The 26,703-nt window shown below is 31.4% G+C and overlaps 1 protein-coding gene across 1 annotated transcript in view; it reads left to right on the top strand.

Moving 5' to 3' along the window:
- The first annotated feature begins 215 nt into the window (after positions 1-215).
- The window catches only part of LOC129224995 (glutamate receptor ionotropic, kainate 2-like), a 78,900-nt gene continuing 52,412 nt past the window's right edge, over positions 216-26,703 (top strand). The window contains exons 1-3 of the mRNA XM_054859543.1: positions 216-219; positions 4,606-4,761; positions 13,067-13,318. Of these exons, the coding sequence (XP_054715518.1) occupies positions 216-219; positions 4,606-4,761; positions 13,067-13,318 (412 nt within the window). The remainder of the gene's footprint in view (positions 220-4,605; positions 4,762-13,066; positions 13,319-26,703) is intronic.

Here is a 26,703-nt window from a genome sequence, read left to right as displayed (position 1 = left end):
AATGTGCTCATACATAACACATTTGGGTATCTGAACTTTATGGGGGTAAAACGTGGTATATTTCTCTTTAAATTTATGGTATAATTCATTGTAACTTTGAGCAGTAGTTTTGAAAAAATGATATTTGGAATCAAATCCATCATTTGTAGTCTCGCTGAGTTACTAAATTACGCCATTCCCTACGTCGATAAAAATCTTACAAATTAAAATACATAATGGGTATTTATCACTTATTTGATTATATCAGTTTTTCAGTCAGTTATTCGCAACTCCAGAGCTCAAATACGCTACAATACACCTTACGGTGATTAACAATACTAAAGAAAAAGGTAAAACATTCCATTCCACGTGTTTTCTTTGGTGTAAATTACAGGCTTCAGACAGTTTATGGTGCAATATAATTTCAGAAGAAATGAAAAGAAAGCTTTCCACAAACACGATGAAAAATTACTGTCGTTCTCTAAGCGTCAAAGCAAGTTATAAGTTACGGCACGCGTTTGTTTTACCTTTTTCGTCCGCCATTAGACAGTGGCTGCAGCTCCCCTATAGTTTATTGGAGTTGCGAAAAGCAATTAATATTTTTATACGGTGCCTATCCTTCAAATAGAATTAATTGCCTTAAATATATTCATCAGCGTTTCGTCTAAAAGATAAAATGCAATTGTAATACAAAATAGAAATACTTTACAAATGTTGGTTTGTCAGTGAGTTTTAATGCGCACTGTCTGTAGCGGTAAAATCATATGAATCTTTCCTTCCTTACTAATAAGATAGTTTAAACAGTGTGAGAAATGTTCCTCATTTTTCACGTAAACATTTAATGTATGTTAACATGGAAAAGAAAAATAGTTTTATGACTTGAGTTTTTATTTCTATTCTTTCCAACTATTTTCCCCTCTTCTTTGTGTTTGTAGCTCCTTATAAGCAATGCATGTTACATAGGCATAAAAATTTGAAGCTAATACAAAGTGCGCCTTTCTTGTAAACAGGACTGTCAAGATAAAAGATGAGACTGCTGTCAGAGGGTTCTGTATTCGCCGTCTTTATACCCTTCACGGTGAAATTAAATTATTTATTTAACTACCCCCCAATAGTGAGAAACATTGTTTCTATTTTAACACACTCAACCAATTGAAAAGCTTTGAAACAATGTTTTCTTTTGAATCATAGAACTTGCCTATGAATGGCATAAGTTCATCCTTTCAGCCTATATCTTTATGCTATAGAGTGGAAAACCTTTTACTATAACAAGAAGTTCTGTCTAGAACTAGACGAGCCTACTTTCCCGTATACTCATACTACTTTCCAGAACCTGATCAATATTCTCAAAAATAGCTCAAATCGCAAATTTTTTCAAACATATTTTAAAAATACTTTAAGCTGATTTCTAGGAATAAAATATTCCTCACTCATCTAAAAAAATTAGATGCGTAAAAAAAAAAAAAATAGCAGCAACTTTTAAACAAAGCAGCTAATACACTTTTTTCCATTAAAAAAATCTTTAACAGCTTTCAAAACGAAAAAATTATAATTAAAATTAATAAGCTCATTAAAATAAATACATCATATCAAACAAAAAAAATCGTTTCTTTTTCCCTTGTTGCCAAAAACATTTTTTTAAATGAATTAATGCACTTACCAAAACAAAAACAAACAAAAAAAAGAAACAATAAAATGTCAACTTAAAGAAATTTTTCTTTGTCAAAAAAAAAATCATCTGCGCATATCTTTATGTAGAAACATAAATGACTTCGAGTTTATTCGCCAAAAACTGAGTACCTAAATTGAAACTTTAGCGTAAAAATAAAAACAAGTCATATCAACAATAATTATTTCACAGTTAAAACCATAGCTGCGGAGTCAGAGTCGGAGTCAATCTCATTTTGAGATAAAGGAGTCGGAGTCGAATATTTAAGAATCGGTGTCAGTCATTTGTCCTCCGTGTATAAAATTTTGCAAAAACTACGAAGTCAGAGTCGAAGTCGGAGAGTCGGAGTCCGATTAATTGTCGGGCACAGGAGTCGGAATCAAGTGCCCCTAAATTCTCGGAGTAGAAGTCTGGAGTTAGGCGTCAAGAGTTATTTCCAACAAAATTTGTTTGAAGATCCGCCTTCAAGTACGGAATCTACATTGACTTTCAGTTTCCCCGTAGACGCTATTGTTAAATGATTTGAACTGTTCAAAATTGAACGGAAAATTGTTCAAATCAAAAAAATATTTTATATACAAGTTTTTCATCAAAATCTTTTTCCTACAAAGTTTGTTTGAAGTAAATTCGCCTCACAGTTCGGAATTGCCTTGAATTTCCCCGTAGGCGCTAATGTTAAGGTTTTTTTGAACTGATCAAAATTGAACAAAAAATAGTTCAAATCAAAAAGTAAAATATGGAAATAAGGTGTCCTTGCCGAGATCTTTCGAACAAAAAAAAGTTTTTTCGAATCGGACTATTCATTCAAAAGTTATTAGGGGGGACAGACAGACAGAGAGATCGACAGACATTTTTCCCCATCTCAATATCCTACTTAATTTTAATTTTTCAATAATTATCTTACTATTTTATTTATTTTTGCCTTTTTTTTTTTGTTTTTTGGGATATTTTTAAGATGCATTAAGACTTCTTTCATGCTTTTTTCTTCTTTCTCTGACTTTTACTGGGACAGTAGGCTAAAAATATTAAATGGTGACTTAGATAACAAGTATTTATGTAAAGTTTTGCGAAGTTTGGTTCGTCCGACTTTGTGCAAACTCATAATGTGTGTCCATTCATGGTTTATTAGCGATGCAAAGTAAGAACTATTTTCCAAAATTTTATTGATTCAACTCAGAAATAATTAAGTAATGAATGAAATTGATTTTTAGTACTCAATTGAGGCAGTGAGAAGCAAAGGGATGTAAGTGGCAAAATTAAAAATTTGGTGATAACTAGTATACATGGTAGATCAACCTCTCCTCTGTCTTGGGGCAAGAGATGGTACTAGTAGCCCTGGTAGTTGCTGCTACACAGCATGACTTAGAAAAAAATTTCAATGAGAGCCTACCTAGGATGTTATCTTTAAACGCGTTTTACTCAAAACTTGAAAATATCCATTTACATCCCTTTGCTTCTCACTTCCTCAATTAGAAAAAAGTCTTCGATTATAGGGAAAAAAAATCTTTGATTTCAATTTATAAGTTAAAAATATAATTAATTGATTATTTACAAACAAGAATTTATTAAATAAATTCGAACTTTGAAGGAACATACATCTCATATTTCTTCATGAGTTAAAAAATCCTTCGTGGTACCCAAACGCGTGATTGTGAAACACAATTTTTCTTTTTGTTTGCCTTTGATTAAAGAATTAAAATATAATTTATGTGAATTGCTCAAAATGTAAACATAAATTTCGTACATGCTTATTTTTTTCCCAAAGTACATTTCCTCTTAAACAACTAGGGATATTTTTGATGGTTCTCGGAAAAGCAGATCTTGCAAAGGGTTATAGTATTAAAAAAAAAAACTTGACAGTTTTTGTACAGTGTAAATCTGATATTAATGGACGGGTTATGATTTACAGGTTAGTCTCACAAGTGGAATAGGCAGAGTAGTTTTTAAAAAATATAGAATGATGCACACCCACAGCATTTGGCGCATACAAAACAGTTACGATTACAGGAAGTGATACTTTTATTACATTGTGTTGATTTCTGCTGTAGTCAAAAAAAAAAAAAAAAAGCATTACGTGTTGTACATCATGGTCATCTTAATGCCTAAACTTGTAGCATTGTAAATGAATTTGATATATTTTAAATGCTTAAACTCAAGCCTTGTAAATAAATTAGCTATATATTATTTTCTATTACTATCAGCTTTCAATTTTTGTTTTTTTCCCTTTGATGAGATGAATTTGATTTCCCTTTTGAAAAGAGTTTATAAGCGTGTTACATAAATTGTTTTGTGACAAAAACGCATTTAAGAACATGCATTTCATCGGACACCGCGTTTGAAGTTTTTCTTTTTCTTTCATCCGATTCAGATTGTCTAGATTAGTACATTAGTTAATTATTCTAATATTCATCTATTTTAAGTTCGTTAGGGCTGAGAAATTCTATAGCGGATTTTAAAAACTAAGTAGCCCTACCAGGAAAACATACTATAGTGTAAAAAAATAAATAAATAATTGGAAGCAAATTGAAAGAGCTTATAAATAAAACATGTTTCTGGACGCATACACTATTTGCTCTCACGTCCCCGTTATCGAAAGATCTTAAAGTCTGCTGAAGTTTTAAGAAAAGTTGAGAAATTTAGCAAGTTTCAGCGGGATGCGCTTTCATGCGTTTCGCAGATGTATGTCCTGCCACATGCAACCAGTGTAATCGTGTGGTAATTCTAATTTCTCGCGAAGTCCTTAAATATGGGAGCTTTTTTTTTAATTTTTGGCAGACTTTCTGACTTTCTATCTCGTCAACGGGGCACGAAGGCAAATAATATTTGCGCCCAAAAATTGGCTCAGTATGCTTTTTATTCGTGTGGTATCTTTTATAGCGGGTAAAAACTATATGCTTTTGTATATTATTTGCATATGTATTCAAGTGTGTAAATATTTATTGTTCCTTTAATTCTAGGTGGTCTATTTGAAACTGGGGATGAGGGCTTAGAGCTAGCTTTTCGTTATGCCGTAGATCACGTGAATGCAGATTCGAGCGTCTTGCCAACAACTCGGCTGCAAGTCATAGTGGAAAGAGTAGAAAGACATGACAGTTTCACCGCTTCGAAAAAAGGTAAAACACCATCAAACTAAATTAAACTTATCACAAGAAAAACCCTCAATGTGAGTTTGTACTCTGTCAAGTAAATCTGTTAATATGTAATTGGTACCCATAGTTCATTTCTGCAAGTTTTACATGCAAGATAAAATTTACAAGTTCGTCGTTATATTTCGGAGCTAGACTTATTCTTAGTGTGAAAACGATCTTTAAACATGTAAGGGGTGAAAATTGAACCATTGGAACGTTATATCCTTTCAGGGCAATCTCCAACAAATTTACTGACCCATAAATTAAAAGAAATGTCTAATTTTCATCAACTTTGCTCATTTTTTTCTCTTATTTAAAGAAGTACTTTTCCAATGGAATTATTACACTTGTCCATTTTTTATCTTTGTGACAAATTTTTATTTTAGTTAATGACGTTAGCTTTGTTCCAATTAACGCAGAGACTACTTGTTTGGCGATAGTCTGTCTTTTCAATGGGCTTTTAAACAAAACAACAATTACACAAAACTCGAAGTTCGATTAAAAGGCAAAAGACTAATCCAAAGAAATAAAAGACACCATTTAAAAGTAAAATATCTCTCTAATTAAAAAGTGAGGCATTAAATAGGCAAAGATCTAATAAAATATCCCTCTAAATAAAGAGTAAGACGTAAAATACTTTTCAAAGGTCTATAAAGTAGCTCCGCTGGAAAATATCAAGTCATTAAATACTTTGCAAAGATCCAGTAAAAGAACCTGCCAAATAAATTAATAATCAAATTGAAGTAAGAGTTGGAGGATGAATAAAACAGATGAAGCTAAACTGATGACCGTCAAACAAAATTCTTAAGACTACTTTTTGGAGCAATTACGGAAAACTGAGTCTGTAAGATAAGATATTACTCCTCAACTAAGATGGATGGGCCATATTTTAGGTGTGGGGATGGAAACCCAGTGAAGAAAAAATCATTAAAAGAACAAAAGAAAAGAGAAGAGGTAGACCGTGTGAAAGATGGTTGGACTTGGACAAGGTAGAAAAGTGATTGAAGAACTTTATGTTAGTAGATGAACACTGACACCAAGTAGAACAAGAGGGTGAAAATTGAAGCTGCATTAGCTAGGATTCGACTATAGAACTTAAAAAATGGAGAAACAAAATAGAATTGAAAGTGCCACTAGAATATATAATAACCAGTGAAATAAATATATCAAGCCATTAAAAAACAACTTACGTTCCATTAAAATGTAAATTTAAAACGGAAGAAGAAACCATGAAAAAAAATTTCAGCAATTTATAAAAAATACAAACGACCAAGTATCTTTATAAAGGTTGCTGTACTTATAACAGCAAAGTACCTATGTAAATAATCACAAAAGATGTTTCCCTAATGTACTCAACAAACATCACAGGTCAAACACAACACAAATTCATGAAACTCAGTGCATGTTCTGCCTCTATGATGTCTTAAATCAGACTCCCTCCCACAATTCCCGGTTGTAGAGCACAACTGAATTCCCTTTATTATATCTAAATGCATATCCGATGCAGAAACATTACTGCCACAGCAACTCAGGTCATTAAACACATCTACCATATATCTCTTGAAGAAAAATATTTAACACAAAAAATCAATGAATGGATAACTTTTCAGTCAATACTTTGACCATTCTAGAAAAGACAATGAACCCATTAATTTTTTTTAAATATTGAAGATCATATTTTCTCCAAATAGAAAATGCTGCTCTTTGTCTGATGTTTTTTTTTTCCATCAGTGGAGTTCAATGCTGGAAAGATAATCTTTATCAGGAGGAACACACAGTGGAAGATCTGAAAGAAATCTCGTCCATTGATCTCATCCTTCTGTATCATATTTCTTGGAAAAAAATATATCCAGAAGATCGAAAAAATGGAAATGGTCTTCTAGGTATTGTTCTGTCTGGATAAATGAACTTCTAACATTAGTTTTGTGCGAATTCCAAAAAGACGTCCTCAATGTTTATCCTTTGGAGTAAGATGTTAGAAGGAAACTTTTAAAAAAATTTATTAAATCTTTTACGAAAATAGTACACATATGTTTTTCAAACTTTAAGAGCAGTTCTGAAATACAATACATTAATATTAGCCAGACATGTTTTTTTTTTCTTCTTTTTATTTTACCGCATAATGGGATATAAAGTACATGGGATGTTCATATATATCTCCAGAATATTCTTCCAGCCGACTGTGTCTTCGGCCGCTATTCTTAATTGGTAGCTTCATGATTTGTAGGTCTTTGGGGATATCATCTAGCGAACTCTTTCTTTTTTACTGTAAAAGGTTTTTTACTCAATTATCAGTTATTTTCGATGTGACTGAGCCTGGATAACCATTGCGACTTGATAAATTTATATATTTCTTCGCATTTCAGGAGTATTTCTATTTTCTTATTTGATCCCTTTCATCACAAATATCAACTTAAAATTAATTTCTGGTGAATATTTCTAATTACCCCCCCCCCTACTGTGGTGGAATACTAAGATACCCCCTTTTTTTTTTTTTTTTTTTGAGTTTCTTTTTAAGACTTTCGTTGGGATCCCGCGAAGATCTTTGTTACTAACTGCCCTTGAGAGGAAATGTGTTCACTCATTTATGTTGTTTCTTATCCCACTTGGCAAACAGAAACATTTAGCCCAAGTCTATGAACCCTTGCGTTTTTATTCCCTCCAAAAGAGTAGAATAGTTGAAGTAAAAGTTCACTCATTTATTCTTCATAGGGGTCAACTGCAATAGCCAGGCTTATCTCAAACTGTTAGGTTGATGCAACATGTAATAAAAGTTTTGCTCTTTGCCTTAAATGGTGCTTTTGCATTCTTCAAACTGTCGGCAGTACTGAACCACATGATCTTATGAAAAGACCAATCGACTTTGGTTTGAGTAATTAAAATCTGATTTGTTTTATTGTTTTAGCTCCAAAATTCCAAAGAACTTGTGTCGTACCATTACCAAGTTCATTAAACATACACGCAATAAATTTATATTTGGTGAACGTTTTAAAAAGAACTTCGGTACTATGTGAAGAATAATGAATAGCATTTAGTTCCAATTCCCTCTATTCTTCTTTTTTGGACATTTCCCAACATAATATTTGCATTAACTCCAAAATCCCTAAACCGTTACTAAAAGAACCCGTTTTGATCTTCTCTACAAGTGAATATAGTACTATTCTTAAGAAATTGTTGTTTGAGTTTATAAAGTCTTATTCTCAAAAACTATATTGTGTAGCATCAAAAACAATTTTTTTTTTTTAAGCACATAAAACAATTTAAAAAATGTCTTTGTTAACGTGTTTTTCAGAAAATCGTAAGCAACTGGTTTTTTTTCAATCTTAGAATAAGATTGTACTTTTACGATGGTGTGCTTTTACTATCGAATAAATTTTAAACGTCTTTAAATTCCATGCACAATAAATAACATTAAATGTAAAAAATCATTAAATATAAAATGAAAACTTAATGTTTTGCAAATTTTATGAACGTCAATTAAATTTGGTACAAGAACAAAATCTTAAGTACAGAAACAAGAAAAACCTATTTTTGCCACTTATTAATATATTTATTTTCCAATCGCGATTGCTTTTTTTTCCCTTTTAACCGTTGTTGATGTTCCTTTTAGTTTGTTTTTCTATGCTTTTATTGCAAACTCCTCTGGTCCACGGGCCTCTACGAGAATGTCCCTCCTTCTAGGTGGTGGCGTCCATATCCTGTGGTCCACGCGGCTCTAAGAGCTTGTCCCTACTCGTGGGCGGTGTGAATAAGAGTCATTTGTAGAACAACAAACCCAACGAGTATGGTCCGAATGCGATTTGTGATTGCGAAAAATAATTTTAATTCTAGCCGTTAAAATTCCAGGGGCTAGCTGCTGAAGTTGCGTGCTGGATGCTAAATAGTTTTTTTTTTTGGTAAATTGATAAAATATGTATTAGATGTGCCCTTATTTTGGACGTAAAGAGAATGCTTCGTTCCCATTGCGTAATTAATTGCAGCTAACGAAACACAAATGAGAATTATTAAGTGAGAATATTGTGCATTCGTGTGTTAAAAGATTATATTTAATGTTACTAAAACATTGCCAGCATATATTGATCAGCCAATATTACACATTTTAAGGAGCGTCATGTTTCGTATAAAGTTTTGAAAAGAAAAATGTAATTATAATTTATCAAACAGAATATATAGAAAAAATAGTAAACTCAGCTGATAGTTATTTTTCTAATTAAACCTTAATGTACAAATACAAAGCCATTCGATACCCAATCTTCAAATCGAGTGATCACCAGCTTTCTATTTTTGAAAACTGCTTTGAGTTATTACCTGATAGTTCTATCAGATCTAATAACGCATATTTTATTGGTTTAAAGAAGTAATGATAGCAAAAAACTTAACAATCATAAAGTAATTCATAAAGCAGAGATTAAAAAGCACTCATGAAAATTTTTCTATAAAAAAAAAGCTATCTGCTGCACTAAGGGCTCTTAAGTAAATTAGCTCTATATCTGTAGTTTTAATACGTGACTGTGAGGCACAAAGCAGGAAATGACTGAGCTGGTGGTGTATTTCAGGTATTTCTGCCTTAGCCCTGGCTATAGGGCGGTAACTTACTGAACAGGCATTTGTTTATTTATTTCGATTGCAGCGCTACCTATATAATAGCATTTTAACTATGTTCTCAAACATACAGCTATGCCAGTCAACAAATGAATTGCCCTAAAAATAAAAAATAAAAACAGTTTTAAAGTCATTTTTAAAATATCATACCCGTATTGTGAAATTTTTTGGTTCATCAAAACTAATTTGTGCTATTATAAAGTGATAAATTTTTTGTAACTTATATTTTAACTGTTAATTGAGACCTACTGATGTTCAGTGCAGTACTTATTTAGTTGATATGACGCATATTTTGATTTTGAATATTTAATACGATTTTTCAAGTGTACCCCGGGCAAAGTGAATGGGGGCAAAGTGAAATGGCTCACTTCATTTACGTATTTATTCTATTACATTCCTTAATCTATTAATTCACTTATATTTTATCATTTATTCATTTATTTTCTTACTAGCAAAAATACCCGGCGTTGCCTGGGTCAGTAATAATTGTGAGAAACAATCGCTACTTTCTTTTGTTTTCTATTTTAACAGAAAGAACTCAAAACACACCGGTTTGACGTCATTAAAAATTGAGCTTCATCCTTACCCATAAAAGTAAAACGGCAATAAGTATCAAGAACGAAAGAGTATTCATTTAGAAACGAAAGCGCAAAGTGAAGCATATAAAAATTTGCAGAATTTCCAAAATATATCTAACAAAAACAAAGATCACTAAAAAAACACTGTGCGCTTTATTTACTTAAATAGTACACACAAAAAAAAGAAAAAATGCTCTCTACTATGTTTACCTAAGTGTGCAAAAAGCTAGTTTCCAAATGTTTAAATGACTTTAGACTCATGTTTGCTCCGGAGAAGCCTTGATTCAAAATTTACATTATGATTACTTTGAATGTTGCTGTTGTTAGGCAACGAATTTTCGAAACAATGGGTTTAATCTTTAATCATTTGATGTGGAAATTACATGACATTTACTATTTTCTATCACGACGTTCTTAAACTAAGTTTTTTAGCAATAAATTATAGCCTAAGTTGTTCTCCGATTATGTAGCTATTAATGGTGAAAAAATGGTTAAAATCCCTCCAGTAGTTTTGAAGTTTACCCCGGACATACGGACAGAGATTAGCCCTTTATGTATAAAGATGTGGATGCAATTCCTAAGAAAGCAATGTCATGCTTGCTCCAGAGAGGCCTTGATTCAAAATTTACATTACGATTACTTTTAATGTTCCTGTTGTTACGCAACGAATTTTCGAGACAATGAGTTTAATCTTTAATCATTTGTTGTGGAAATTACATGACATTTACTATTTTCGATCACGACGTTCTTAAACTAAGTTTTTTAGCAATAAATTATAGCCTAAGTTGTTCCCCGATTACGTAGCTATCTATGGTGAAAAAATGGTTAAAATCCGTCCAGTAGTTTTGAAGTTTATCCCGGACATCCGGACGGAGATTAGCCCTTTTTGTATAAAGATTAGTTTACAATTTTATTCACTCATTTAATTTTTCTCTTTAATTATTTTTTTATTTATGTATTCATCTATTGCTTCATTATTTACTTATTTAATTATTCATTCGTTCATTTATTCATTCATTTAATGAAAAATATTTTTAATAATCAGAAATAAACTGCAATTAGAAAAATATTTAATTTTTCAATTTTCCTCGTACAGAAAAAAATGGCATTTTAATTGTTTTTATCTTTTTGTTTAAGATACAAATTTACTACCAAAAATAAATAATATTTCAATGCAAGTTTTATTACAAAATACATTTTTTTTATGTACTGCAACTTTCAAAACAAATTTTCAATTAGTTAACTTAAAAATAGGTAAGTTATCTTAACTATTTCACTTTAACCCGCATAACCCTACTTTAAGAAAACTCGTCTTGCAGAACAATAATTAAACGGGAAGTGTTGGAAAATTTCAGACTTTGAGTGGGATATATTTTACAGAAATTACTTTTGGAAGACACTTTCTGCATCCTGCAGGGAAATCCTCATTTATATGAGATGGTTGTTCATCAGTAAAGGGTTGCTTTAAAACCAGTTTTATTGTGCTATGTCTAGACACAAGAGATTATTTTTAATGATAGCAGACGTTGCAATAAACATCAATTCTTTCCAGAACATTACAACTGAGAATTTTTTCATTTTTTTTAGAGAACTGTCAGCTTTAATGGATTTTTAAAGTAATTATAAAAATATATGACGGTCATTCTGAAATTGAAGGGAAATTTAGAAGGCAAAAAAGAGAAAACAAAAAGATGATGGCAGAGTTGAAATTTTACTCTTAGAGATTTGTTAAGAAACGAATACATTGATTACTTCAGAAAAATATCAACTAAAAATGTTTGTGTTGAAAAATTAGTTTTCTTATTTTTCAGAAGATGGAGAAGTTCAAAATACGTTTAAATGAAAATGGTGAGACATGAAAACACTAAAAAGGGTAATTTAAAATTATTTTAAAGACACATCTAAGTTACAAGATATTACGTATAGATGACTGGTTACGTTACTAATAATCAAGCTAATTAGTAAGAAAAAAGTTTATTTTTAAAGTTCAGCTTATATAATTTTGTATTTTGCAAAGTTTTCAATTTATCAAAGCAAACGTAACTGCAATTGATGAATTTATCTTTTACTTTCTGCATAGTGCAGGAAAATCTTCACTTATATGAGACGGTTGTTCATCCGTAAATGATTGCTTTAGTACAAGTTTTATTGTGCTACGTATAGACACAAGAGATTATATTTAATGATAGCAGACGTTACAATAAACATCAATTCTTTCCAGTGCACTACAACTGAATTTGTTTTTCATCTTTTTAGAGAACTGTCAGCCATAATGGATTTTTAAAGTAATTATAAAAATATATGACGGTCATTCTGAAATTGAGTGGAATTTATGGATTATGGAAGTAAAAAAAAAGAAAAAATATAGTTGATGACAAAATTGAAATTTTACTCCTGGAATTTTGCTTAAAAAATGAATACATTTACCACTTTATAAAAAGGTTAATTAAAAATACTTGTTCAGAAAAATCAGTTTTTTGATTTCTCTGAAGATGATTAAGTTCCAAATGAGTTTATAAATGAAAACAGTGTGACATAAAAACACTAAAAAGGGTAGTTTAAAATTATTTGAAGACATTTCTAAGTTACAAGGTATTATTTATAAATAATTATTAATAAGCTTCAACAAAAAAGTATCTTCAAAAAGCTCAGCTTATATATAGTTGGATTTTGCTAACTTTATCCAAGTAGCATTTATCAAAGAAAATGTAACTGCAATTTTTGAATCAAGATTTTTTTTTTTTTTAAAGTAATTACATTTTATTGGAACGTTAGTTTTAATTGTAATGGTTAAACATCTAATTATTTTTGACATGGAAGGCATAAAAGTATTACAGTGAAACCTGTGTATAACGATACTGCCTATAACGATAACCTGTCTATAACAACATTTTTTTTTGCCCCCCGCAAAATGTCAGCATGAATAATCAAACTGTCTATAACGATAACCTGTCTATTACGATATTTTTTTAGATCCCAACAGTATCGTTGTAGACAGGTTTTACTATTTCCCGTTTTAATAATAAATTGATCAAGTTTTTTTTTTTTTTTTTTTTTCATATATTAACTGCTGTACAGCTGCATTGACGTTTCTTTCTTTTTTTATACAGTGTGTGATTTACTGAGCCAATCTGTTGCTGCCATTTTTGGACCTCAATCTACGGAATCCAGCAGTGCGGTGCAGTCAACATGTGGGGCTTTGCAAATACCACATATACAAACTCGCTGGGACTATCGGATACCGCCCCGAGCCCACACACTCAACCTTTACCCACCCCCAAGTTCCCTGGGGAGTGCCTACCTAGCGTATGTAAAGGAAAAGAATTGGAAGATGTTCGCTATCTTGTACGAACAGAATGACGGTGAGTAGTTAAAGGATTATATTTTAACTATTACAATTTAATCGCCTTCAATGGATAAGGCCAGATTTTTGCAACTTCCTTTTTGAGGAATAAGTGTCCTAAAGGATGAGTGTTTGATTAAAGTATCGTTCTCAAAAGCATATCACACTCGTTTGCTAAAAACATATGTTTAGTCCCTTAACTCATACTAAAAACTTACATAATTGCAAATTTCTTAAAATAACTAACACAAGCATAGTGGATATACAAGGTGTTCCATTCTAACCTGCAAGACCTTTATTTTCGCAACCGCTAGTCCTAGATGCATACTTCCAATTGCAAAAATGTTTAAAATCAGATGCTGAGTTAAGATATTGAAAGTTGGAAGCAAAAATAAAAATGAGTCAAAAAACACGAAATTAAACTTTTTATACGGGCCCTAGGTCCCCTAACTAATATCTCGAGACATAATCTCCATTTAAAACTATTACTGACGCAAAAAAACTTAATATTTGTGTGACCAAAACTCAAGTAGATGTTTCAGTTCAAAGTTTTAAGGGGCCATACAGAAGATGCGATTGGAACTTATCTCCCTTTCAGAAGAATCACTGGTCACAAAGTAAGAAAAACAAGGTATTTATATTTTTCATCGCTATTCAAAAATAAATACAAATGTTATGCCGTGATACGCAAAAACACACTACAAAACCAGGAACAGTTTGAAAAACCATACTCTATGCACACATATAATTTTTAACACTTGTTAATAGCTATATTTTCCCTCAAAATTGACGGAGAGTAAAAAATGGCGTAAGTTACAAAACGCTGCGTTCCATATCTCGGTGAATATCGTTCGTATTAATTTCAAACTTTTTGCGTTGGGATCATTTTTAAATGGAAATTATTTTCCTAAATATAAGTTAAGGGACCTGAAGCCCGTATTAACAGTAAAATTTTGATATACAATTATACACAGTATTGTTTGACTTATTTTTATATCCACTACAAACTTTCAATATCATAACTCTGCATCTGATTTTGAACATTTTTTTTTCAATTGGAAGTATACATCTAGGACTAACGGTTGCGGAAATAAAGGTCTTGCAGGTTACAACGAAACACCCTGTATAGCCGTACAAGTTGATACAAGGGGAACGCCATTGCAGGGTCGTGAATCCCCCCCCCCCCCGCTAAACCGTATTTGAAAACACCTTATGTGATTTAACTAAATCAATACTTGGTTTAACGAAAAGATAACAATATCTTAAACATTTTAAAGATAACATCACTTCCCCATTCAAAAGGGAGTTGAAAACCACGTCTTGTTTTACTTAAAGTAGAAATTTAAAGCATAATCAAGCATCTTTGATGTATCTGCTAAACTTCCTTGAAAATCAATATCTTAACACATTTTACTTTAAAAGAAAAAAAAAATAACGTGCCGTCCATGGCCAGCGTATTATATGCATCTAAAATATTTTTCCAAATCAATTATCCGTGAAAAATGTGGGGCAAGTAATATTCTCCAATAAATCTGTGTTTCTTAACTTCCTAATCCATTTAACCTGTCCTCAAAACCAAGTTAACCGGAATTGACTATTAACCAATATCGCCAATTTCAATCACTTTTTGATATGAAACGATTTTCAAACTGCAATTTCATCATTAGTTAAAATTAAAACGTTTTTGCAGATTTTGCTTTAAAAAATTGTTTTCTCAAAAAAAAAAAGTAAATAACCTTTGAACAAGAAGCTAATAAAAGTTTAAGTCAATATACCGCTACAGAGTGGAGATTAAAAATTTTGTGTCTACCGACCAATAGCTACCACATTTTCCAATTTTTACCTATTCTTAACGCAATCGCCTAATGCAAAAGCCAATAATCATTTTCAGATTCATAGCGTTTTCTGCAGAAAAATATACCAAACATAGATTTATAGTCGAACCAAAATAAGAGCAATAAATGAATACAGGAAATACATCTGTCGGTGACATGATTAATGAAATACATTACACAAGTTTCTTCACTTTCTGTTAAGAAAAAGTTTTTTTGAGACTCAGAGTTATAACAGATGACTGCTTGTCCCTGCTCAAGGCAGGCATGTCCAATAGCAGGATATAAATTGCTTCTGTTGCAGGAACTTTGACAAGAAAAAACACTTTCGAACCGTATCGGGTAATCCTTTTCTTCATTTTTACTACAAAGATGTTTTCCTCGTAATCATTACATAGGAACAATCATTACATGTATTGCTAGTCTACGTAATAGAACTGAAAAGTATATTAATCCTCAAGAACATAATGTTTTTGCAGGGAAGTATAAGATTATTATTTTTACGAATTTATTATTTTTTCGAAAAACCAAGGGTATATTGTGCAGTAGTAAAAGATACTTGTGTACGCCACAGGTCAACTACTTTTTTCTTTTTTTTTTTTGTTAAGTTTTTCTTAGCATTTTTGTTGTTAATATTGATGATTTTTGTTGCAAATTGGAACTTTATCCATATAATTCAGGGTACTAGTTATAGAAATTATTTTTATCGGTATCCACGACAAGTAAGATCCAAGACAGGTAAACACGATCTTTTTTTTTTTTTGGTTTTACTCTTATACTTTCAACATAAAAATAAATCAGAAACAAATCGATGTAATTTAACTTTATCTTAGGTAGTTTGCCTTCTTTAACGCTCTAGTTCAGCTTATTTGAATGAAAAAACTTTTAACTATTTGATTTTTTTTATTTACAGGACATTATTGATATCTTCAGTTGATAATATTCTAGAAGTTGAAAACAATCAAACAGATAGTGATAAACATCTTTTAGAAAACTAAGAACAGAAACTTCAAAAAAAAATCCATTGTGCCTGTCGATCTTCAAAAACATAATGTTTTTGCAGATAAATATAAGATTTTTTTTTTTCTGTTTTTTAAAAAACCAAGGGTAAATCTTGCAGTAGTAAGAGATACTTGTAACGTCACATTACCGTCAACACCTTTTTTTTTTTCGTTAAGTTTTTCTCGGTATTTTTGTTGTTGATGTTGATGATCTATGCTGAAAGTTGGAACTTAATCCACATAATTCAGGGGCACTCACCAAGCAAAATAACTCTTAATATCTGAAAGACAAACACGATAAAAGAAATCACTGAAGTAAAAACACAAAATTAAATTCAAAAATTATAATTTTAAAAATATGGAAACCAAAAATTATAAAACCTCAAAAACATTTTAAATTTTCAAGCTAGAAGCATGCATTGTAAGAAGAGCATAAGACTAATGTATTGCTGGTGATGTACTATAAGAAGACATTAATCTTGTGGCTGTCCAACATGAAGTACAAACATCACCCTTTAATTATAATACAGTGTCTAGTCCTTGACAGTTAAGTAAGTGGGTTTTATTCATTTTTCCGACCCTAAATATAATTATTCCTTAGAGTTATTTTCGGAATTCGTGCGTAGATGTAACAGTGCTTAAAACAATCTCAGTTTTAGTACATTTAGAGACATGCTAAAAAGTTGATATTGGGCCAGTTTTTGAAATTTTACTTACGACGATGGAAGCATAGATTAGCTTGAAGTTGTAGTGTAGCTTAAATAATTTAAACTTGAAGTTAGGCACAGAACATTCTTAGCATACAAGTTAACTATAGTATGACATAGAAAACCCAACCTAGCAGCATATGTACGGTGTGACCTTTCTCTTCGTAGCCTTACTGCAAAGTTAGCTTTGCCCTAAAAATAACTTTAAAACATGTGTTGTAAAACAAAAGACCAGTCATGCAAGACATCTTTAGTGTTTTTTTTTTCTATTTTAAGTAAATTTTTCAGAAATCATATTTTTTTTTTTTTTTTTTTTTTTTTGCCTTTTTACTTCCTTTTACAAAAAAGGAAGTATTCTATTCGCGAAAACAATCACTCAAAAATCGGCCTTAATTTCCATTTTACTCACCCCCGAATGAATGTTGAGTTTTTCCATCAACCCGACCACACGTGGATACATGCAATAAAATGAAGTTCGGTACACATATGGGTTTCTATGTGAACTCGTACCTATTAGTATTTGGCGAGAATTCCTCAAAGGGAGTGGAGCAATTGAACGTTTCTTCAGTTATGCGTGCCTGCCATCCCTCAAGAAGTAACAGGAAGAATAAAATAAAAAGTCGGTCCATATGTTGCACCTAATGGGTACAGGTGTTGATTCATTTTTGGTTTCAGTAGCTCAAACGGGCTGAGTAATTGAATGCTTTTCGTCGTTACTTGGAACTGCTGTATCTCAAGAAATAATGAACGGAAACAAACAAAATTCATGGAAAAGTAGCCCTTGGAGAATAAAAGAGAACTAATGCTACAGTAAGAACGATAAATCGTAATAAAGTGTCGTCTACACGATTTAAATTGTTGAGAAATTATCAAAAAAATTTCAATGATTGAAAATTTTTATTTGTTGTCATCCTCTGTTTGTTAAGAAATAAAATGTTTACAATTGTTTTAAGCAATTGTTTCTAAAATAATTTTCAATTTTCGCTCTTTGCTTTGCTTCTTATAGGATATTTCGATAATTTAAAAATTGGGTTAGCTGTCAAGTTTTTGCGAGCGTATTTTTTTTATGAACACTGCGTCTTTGTCAGACGTGGGAAGAGATCCCTTTAACCCAGTTCTAGTATTTTCTAGAGGTTGCAGGGCTTATCCTTTCATTTATCATTGAAATAATATTTACTTGCTTTTGTTCAAAATTACACCAAGCTTAGCGATATTTGGCGGTTTCTTGCCAAATTTGGAAAACAAAAGTTATTAAAAATTATGCCAACTTGGCGATATTTCTCAGATATCTCGCCAATCCCATAAACATAGTGTTGAATGGTGTATAGCACGCTAAGTAAACATACACGTAAAGTTTAGAACTACGACAGTTTTAATGGAATAAACGCCAAATTCAGCCCCAGCTTAAAACAAATTAAGAATTTATAAACATAAAGAAATTACTAATTTGCAAAATTTGTAACAATACTGACGATCCAAGAATTTACACTGTAGACAGAGCCGAGGCGCGTGGGGGAGGGGTGGGTCGTGGCCGCTGCTTCAGAATCAAACAGTGATGAATTGTCAACAGTATGATGAACAAAATAATAATGCTCAATGAATTTCAAATATGATGCAGAAAATATTACACAGAATAAAAGATTTAATAATAATTTTTTTTAAGATGATAAATTCTTGATTATTAGCTGTACCTTTCACCTGGTCGGCATGTCTTTTTGAAGTAACATGCTTGCGGCAATCATCACGACCACCATGTTCAACTTCAAAATCGCTATTGCAAATAGTACATCTTACATAACCCGTCTTTAAAGATGAAATAAGGAACGGCCAAGTGCTTTTATTCTCTTAACGATATTTTTGGCAGTTTTTCCGCTTTTTTGCCGAAGAACCCATAAACTGCATGAAAACTAAACCGGCAGCACACGTGCAGAAGTTTCATTTTCTGAACTTACGGTTTAGTTTTCATGCAGTTAATGATTTTTTTTCTTTTTTGAGTCTTTGGGATTACAAATTTTAAAAAAAAAAAAAAAAACAGAAAATCGTAGTTTTTGGACCCGCTTTCGTAGCGTCGTAGTTTAAAGCTGTAATTGTTAGAAACTACGTTTTTTTTCGCAGCAGTTAGCAGCTCTGACTATAGATATAGAAGACAGTTTCGTAAGAGCCACAATATACTAGATTTAGTTGTGCTATAATTTCTGGTCTATTGCGAAAACAGACTCAAATTTTTTAATAGTGGATTCTATTTATACCTTTGAAACAAAGACAAAAATGTAAAGCAATCGAAACTAAGGCAAACAGATGTAGCGAAATTCTCAATTGGTACATAAATGTAAAGGCAAATAAAGCATCATTTTAACATATGCTTCCTCAACCAGTTCCAAGATGCAAAACTGCTTATATTATTTAATGGTCTGACTAATTTGAGGCAAACCCAAAACTTTTCTACAATATAAGATGGCATTCGATAAATCTTTTTTAAGCCAAATTACTTTTTTCAAGTAAAGTATTCAGCAAGAGCTCCATTTCAAAATGCTGAAAGTTAATAAAAATAAATAATGATTCCCCAACTTTAATCAAATAAACGATTATATTTTTCATTTACATCTTATCAGAACATAGTTTATTAACACATTTCTTTCGAAAAGATCAATAACTTTGAAGTCATTTACGATACGAACATTAAGAACCTTATCTCAATTTCTAATCTTCCGCTTACTCTAAATAACAAGAGAAAATCATTATCCTCTGGGTAATCTCATTATCTCTTGCTAATTTAAAATTTACGTTTCTTCCAGTTTTTCGCCATTAAAGAAAAATGTAATGAGTTTCTGCCCCAAATTATCAAACCTTAACACAGAAATTCATCAACCCATAATAACGATGAATTTAATTGAGCGTATCTGTTTTTTATGGATTAGACTCATTTTCAAACTTTTGATTGCGTGAAATTTACTTTTTGCCTTAACTTAGTTTTTACATAAAGTAAATATAATTTATTCGTATTTTCGCAGAGTTAATTCATTTCTTCTTTAAGACTTATTGTTGCAATAATTTATTTTGTATTGAACAGGAAACGCAAACTATTTTCTACCGTTAAAACTTTTTCAAAACTAAATCAAGCATTTTGTTTCTCTGTACATTTTAAACATTTCTTTTCCATTACGTAGATTGCGTATTTTTCTTTCATATTTTAATAATTTTTCATTCATATTGAATCTTCAGCTCATAATTACCGATGAGTTTGATTGAACATATTATTAGTTTTTATAAATTAGACACATTTTCAAACTTTTAGCTATGTCTAGTCTTTGTTTTTTACTTTATTCTGGTTTTCGCATAAAACAGATATAATTACACATTTTGCACAAATAATTCTACTTGTTTTTATGACTATGGTTGGGGCAAATCTATCCTGGCAACGCTGTAATGCTGTGATTAGGATCTGCGTAGCTTTCACAATGCTGCCAGGTTAGGTTTAGCCCAGCTATAGTTGTTGCAATAACGTGGCAATAATTTATTTTGTATCAAAAATGAAGGAAAAACTACTTTCTATTTTTTTTTTTTCAAAAATAAGCAAAGCATTTTGTCCTTTACATTAATTTTAAGCATATTTAGAGCACTTTTCCCTGCACAAAAATTAAGAATTTTTTCCTACATATTTTTGGCATTTTCTCTTCATATTCATTCATCAGGTCATAATATCAAAGAGTTTAATTAAGTAGGGTCTGGTGGGGGAAAGTGGTCAATGGGATAAAGTGGTCATACGTCAAATAAATGGCTATAGCTTGGAAATAAATGTTCGAATGAATGTGAAAATTTTTTTTAGAGTAAGGCAGTTAGAAACTACATTTTGAATACAAAATTTTACAACTGGCAAAATTTTATTCGGTAAAAAGAAATATTTTGCGTGAACATGAAAAATTTTAAAGTTTAATTACCTATTTTAACATCCTTGGGAAATTTTGTTTGTTAGAATTAGGAACAGATTGACTGTACAGGAAGCTTCCTACATGTCTCAATAACTCTTACTCATTAGCAGTTAGCTGAATCTCTTTTAGATAATTTTTTAGAACAATTTAAGTTAGATGGGGTAAAGTGGTCACAATATTAGGCTTAACGAATATTGTCCTTCTAATGTCACTTAATCTTTAGGTATAAGGCAGATAAAAATTAAATATTAAGTTTACTTAATATGTATTGTTTTTACAGTAAACGGGGTTAAATATACGAGTATATGCGTATATATATGCATATATACTCGTGTAGACATGTACATAGACGTTTTCACATAAATGCACCAATAAATATGTATATGGGTATCTGCAAGTATTTTTTATCTATACAGCTATACATTCTACTATACACGTATATGCTCGCTTATACTCGTATATATAAGAACACTTTTATACTCAGGTAGACACGTATATACGCGTACGTACTCGAGTAGACACATACATACAAGCTTATGATATAAAAGTATACAGGGTGAGTTTACATTCCTGAGAAAAATTATTAAAAGGTGTTAGAGGAGAGAATAAGAAGCAAGAATCAATAAGGAACATATGCTCACAAACACAATGCTGACGCGCTACATGTACGCAAAGTGAGAAATTGATGGATGCAAAAAAAGTCACAAATTTGTATATATATATTACTCAAATACAATTTTACACAACATTTTAGGACTTAAAGTTTTAAAGCGATTGATGAAATTTGTGGCCTTCAGCTGTAATACATGCGTCGCATTCACAGATCCCTCTCTGTTGCAATAACAAGACTTATGAAAAACTTTCATCAGCCGCTGCGCTTTTGTTGCGATGCGTGTATTAGAGCTACTACATACCGTAACTTTCAACAACTGCTCTAAATATTTCTTAAAAATTTAAATGTTAGGTAAAATCATCTTTGTGCAACAAATTTCTGCCCTGCTTTGCATCCAACAGTTTCTGGCTTTGTGTGCATATAGCGCGTCAGTGATTATAACTTCCTTATGATTCTTTGCTTCTTATCCTCCCCTCTCACACCCCTTTGATTTTTGCCCAAGAGCTTAGATTCACTCTGTATGCCGACATGTATATAAGCGTATATTCTCGTGTATACATACATGTACTGGTGTATACATGTAAATGTATGTATATACGTCTATACAGGTATATAATCGTGTTTACACGTATACATGCCTATATACTCGTGCTTCCATATTATATATACGTGAGTAGACATGTACAAAGACTCACTGGATGTATCCACGAATTAGCTCGTGTATACGCGTATATGTATGTATGTACACTTATATATGCGTATATACGTCTACTATACACACATATACTCAAGTATGCACGTATTTTCTCGAGATACAAGTGTATACGCGCATATGATGTTCGTTTTATACGCGTATATACACGTGACACGTACATATACGAGACACGTATATACTCACGTAGACACGTATATACTCCTGTAGGTAATCACGTATTCATGTTTATATACTCGTATATACACGTATATACTTGAGTAGGCATGAGCATGCATGTATCTGATGTATACATGTATCTACTCATATAGGAACGTGTTTACTCGTGTATAACACGAGTAAACACGAATACAAGTATATATTCGTGTATACACGCATATACTCGTGAATATACTTGTAGCTATAAAAACAACTGAAATATACAAGTATTAGGGTCTTTATAATGGTTTTGCATCTATTTTTAACTATGACCATTTTACCCCATGCTATAACATAGGGAAAAGAAAGTTCTATAAAACTACTAAAATCAATATTTTTCTTCCTAAAATTTAATGCACCGTGTTCTTTAATAATGCAATGTAAATTAACAACAAAAAAAGTTGAAGTGTTTAAAGAATTTGTTGCATTTATTATCCACCTAAGTTGAAAACCTACGATTTTATGACCACTTTACCCCACCAGACCCTATATCAGTTGTTTTTCTGGATTAGACACAGGCCCGGATCTACAAGTTTTGGGCTCTCCTGCAAAACATCATCCTTACCGCCAACTGGATTGTTCGCCCTGGATTGGACCGTAAACAGCTCAGTGCTGTGTCCTCTCCCACCCCCCACTCCCACCCCCAACGGGGTCTGCGGGTATGTGTAGATCCGGGCCATATTAGACATAATTTTCGAACTTCTGATTATGTAAAGTTTCTTATCTGCTTTAACTCAGTTTGTGTAAAAAAGGGTTGCATACAGTTACACATTTTGCACAAATTGTTCTTCTCGTTTTTTTATGATTAGTTGCTGCAAATACTTTGCAATAATTTATTTTGTATAAAATATTTAAAACAAGCTATGTTTTCCAGAAACAAACTTTAAAAAATCATTTATTCAGTTTTCTTTCACATAAATAAAGTTTTTTTTTCCTTTACACAAAGCATTTGTTCCTTCATATTTAAAGATTTGTTTCCCTTACATTTATTCATCAACTCATAAAATCGATAAGTTTAATTGAGCGTATGAGTTGCTGTCAAAAGCAGATCAAGAAAATTTTCAAGGGAGGAGCCATTGATTTTTACTGTTTAACACTCACTACGTGTCTTGAGTTTCACATCCACGCACATACATTGTATACATATTTGTGTGCGTCTGTGTGAGTACGCGTGTGTTTAAATTTACACATCCGTGAACTTCCCTTTCCCTAACACTACTAAAACTTTGTCTAAAATTGCGTTTTTGGAGGTTTAACTTCTAAAATCTCCGAGAGAGAGTGTTCCAAGTTCTATACTGCCGTGCTAAGCACAGATGTGGTATCTGCAGTAGAGCTCAAAATGAGAAATCGACGATTAAAGTTTTACAACTCATTTCTTTGATTTACGACTTAATTAAATGCTCAACTTGCGGTAGTTGTTCCGCAAATAACTTATCTAAAAACCGTAAGAGAGCATTTGTGTAAAAATCTTAATTTAAAATTAATAAATGTAGTTACGACAAATTTTCTTTTCAAAACCTTTTCATATACTAAGCTATTTTCACCGTAAGTGACCATTACTAAGCATTTTTAGGGGTATCTACAAAGATACGACAAAAATAGCTTAGTAAAACGTGCTCAAGGTATCATCAAATAATACTGAAAACATCTGCTTTCTTTGGAGTTAGCTGTTTCGCTTTATTTTGTTAATACAAATCTAACAGAATCTACCTTCTGAAAGATACCATTTTTAAAACTCCGGACAGTTAAAACTGTAATCAATTACAATTTTCTGTTATATATATTAAAAGAATGTGTTTTTTATAATGTGTTATTTTCTAGATTCATTTTTACCGAGCATGAAGATGATTTTGACAGCAGACGATACTTAAATAAAAATATTACTGGCCGTAGAATGAAATGCGTTTTTTTTTTCTTTTTTTGCATGAAAGAATTAGATATGAATATTTTACATGCATTTCATTTTTAGAATTTACATTTTAAATAAACATTTGAATAGAAAAAGCTGAATATTTACTTTAACAATTATGCAAAGTTGTATTCATTTTTATTATCAACCTGTATCAACTATTCAACGGTAAACTAATTTTTATTTCTGTGTTATAATAAACTGCTACATTATTAAATATGCTGCTTTACTAAGGTATAAAAGTCGTATCTACAAAAAATACTAAGGAAAAAAGTGGTAACTGCGCAGATACCACTTTAAAGGCTTAGTATTTGTCACTTACGTTCAAATTGCCTTAGCAAACTCCGCAAACTGTGCAGTTACGGCTTTTTTCCTAAAGCTTTTTTTAATATTTCGCGTTCACAAATCGCCAAAAAACTTGAGATTTAGGTAAATTAAATTACTAACGACCACCTGGTGACAATAACTCAATTTTGATAAAATGTGCAGATACCACATCTGTGCTTAGCACGGCAGACATGTTGTGCATAGAAATCGATATAAGTACACATTAAACTCATCATACAGTTATGCATCACTAAATGAAGTATTTTTTTTATCTACGGAACTTAACCCCTATTTTAACTCTAATATTAGGTCTCGGTGTACGCGGTTTTGATTTACGCCGTATTTCCGTGGAAAGGAACTCCCACGTAAAATGAGGGTCTACTGTAATCTCATTTCTAATTTTGAAAAATGTCCGGGGAAAAGTGCCGGATTCCATCTTTCCGTAACATCATCAAAGATAGTCTAAAATTGCGTTTTTTTTTTTTTTTTTTTTTTCACTTTAATGTCAAAATATTGCCGAGATAAAAAACTTCTCAGTCTCTTCCAAACAAAATAGGGGTGCTTGCCACTCCCTTGTATTATTGCTATGGCCCAGACGCATTTTTTAACTTCTGATTAACTGACTTTCAATATTTTTTTTTCTTTAACGTAGCGTATGTATAAATAAATAAAGATACTTAAACTTCTTTCACAAAAAATCTCTCTCTTTTTTTTTTTTGCTACGATGTTGTTTCAATAATTTTGTATAAGAAAGAAAATAATAGTATTTTTTAATATTATACTTTTGAAGAAACATGAATAAAGCTGAATATATACCTCTGTGCTAGAAAAGTAAAAATAAGTCACAACGTATAACTGCTCAAAAATTACAGATTACTGCATTTATGTGTTTCGGGGTTACAATAAAAACCCATTTTTTCAAGATAAAATAAATTAGTGAATGATGTAGCTTTTGTCTGATATCTTTTCATCTTTAAGCTGACTTGTTTTGCATTGAAAAAGGGTTTCCTTGTAACCCCGAAACGCGTGTATGCTGTAATCTGCAATTTTTGTGCAATTATACGTTGTTAGTTCTCATTTTGTATAAATAAAGCATTTTTATTTATATATTTTTTGAAAAATATGATTTTTCATTAATACGCAACTATATTCGATTTCTTGTAAAACAAACTCAGATTTACAACTTTTATTGTAGACGCTGCTTAACAAATAGCAGTTACATTCAGTATAACAGTTCACCGGAAATTTATTTTGTGACAATATTCCCTGTTAGAGGTATAACCTTCTGCAAACTTTTATGCGAATAGATCATTACAAGTATTATAATGAAATTTGAGCTCATGTAATTTACACTTGAGCTCGCTCTTGGCTGCTGTCTACAGATATAAATGATATGTTACTGGGTCATTATCGTCCCAGTATCTCGCTAATTGCTCTCACTAATTTACCTTCTATTCAATGATTGGGTTTATAAGGCAAGGTAAACTGAGTATTAATATGAATATGCTAACGAAGTTTACTGAATACTGATTTACAGGGTGTCCGAAAAATCCTTGAAACATTTCAAAAATTCATTAAAAAAAAGTAACAATTTGTTGTATGAAAATGCGATTTGCACAAGACTAGTTCATAGGTTCCCAAATTTTTTATGGCATCGTAAAAATAAAGAAAAGAAAAAAGAGGAAAAAACGACCATATTGTGTTAAACAAATACCTTTATGCTTGAAAATTTAAAAAAAATAACACAACGTATAGTAGCACAAATTGCAAATTACTACAGACACGTGTTTCGGGTTTACACGAAACTCAAACTCACTTACTTTGCATTGAAAAGGGGATTCCTTGTAACTCCTTTTCCTTTGTAACTTTTTCGTGACATTGTTACATAAATAAAATAAAAAAAAATAAAAAAAAAATAAAGAAAACTTAAAAAATTTTGTTAAATAAATACCTTTGTGCTTGAAAAGTTTTTAAAAAATAACGTAGAAAAGCACAAATTTTAGATTACAGCAAACACGTTGCATTTTCCTTGTAACCTCAAAACACGAGTCTGCAGCAATCTACAATTTGTGCTATTACACGTTATGTTTTCTGATTTTACCTTCCAAATGGTGCTTAAAGGTGGTGCTGTACCATCACAGTACACTGTAAAATAAATTCCGAAACGTTACTGATT

Source organism: Uloborus diversus, chromosome 6 (genome assembly GCF_026930045.1).
Source record: "Uloborus diversus isolate 005 chromosome 6, Udiv.v.3.1, whole genome shotgun sequence".
NCBI classification, from domain to species: Eukaryota; Metazoa; Arthropoda; class Arachnida; order Araneae; family Uloboridae; genus Uloborus; species Uloborus diversus.
Note: the sequence above shows the minus strand (reverse complement) of the source record. Positions and strands in the feature narration are given on the sequence as shown.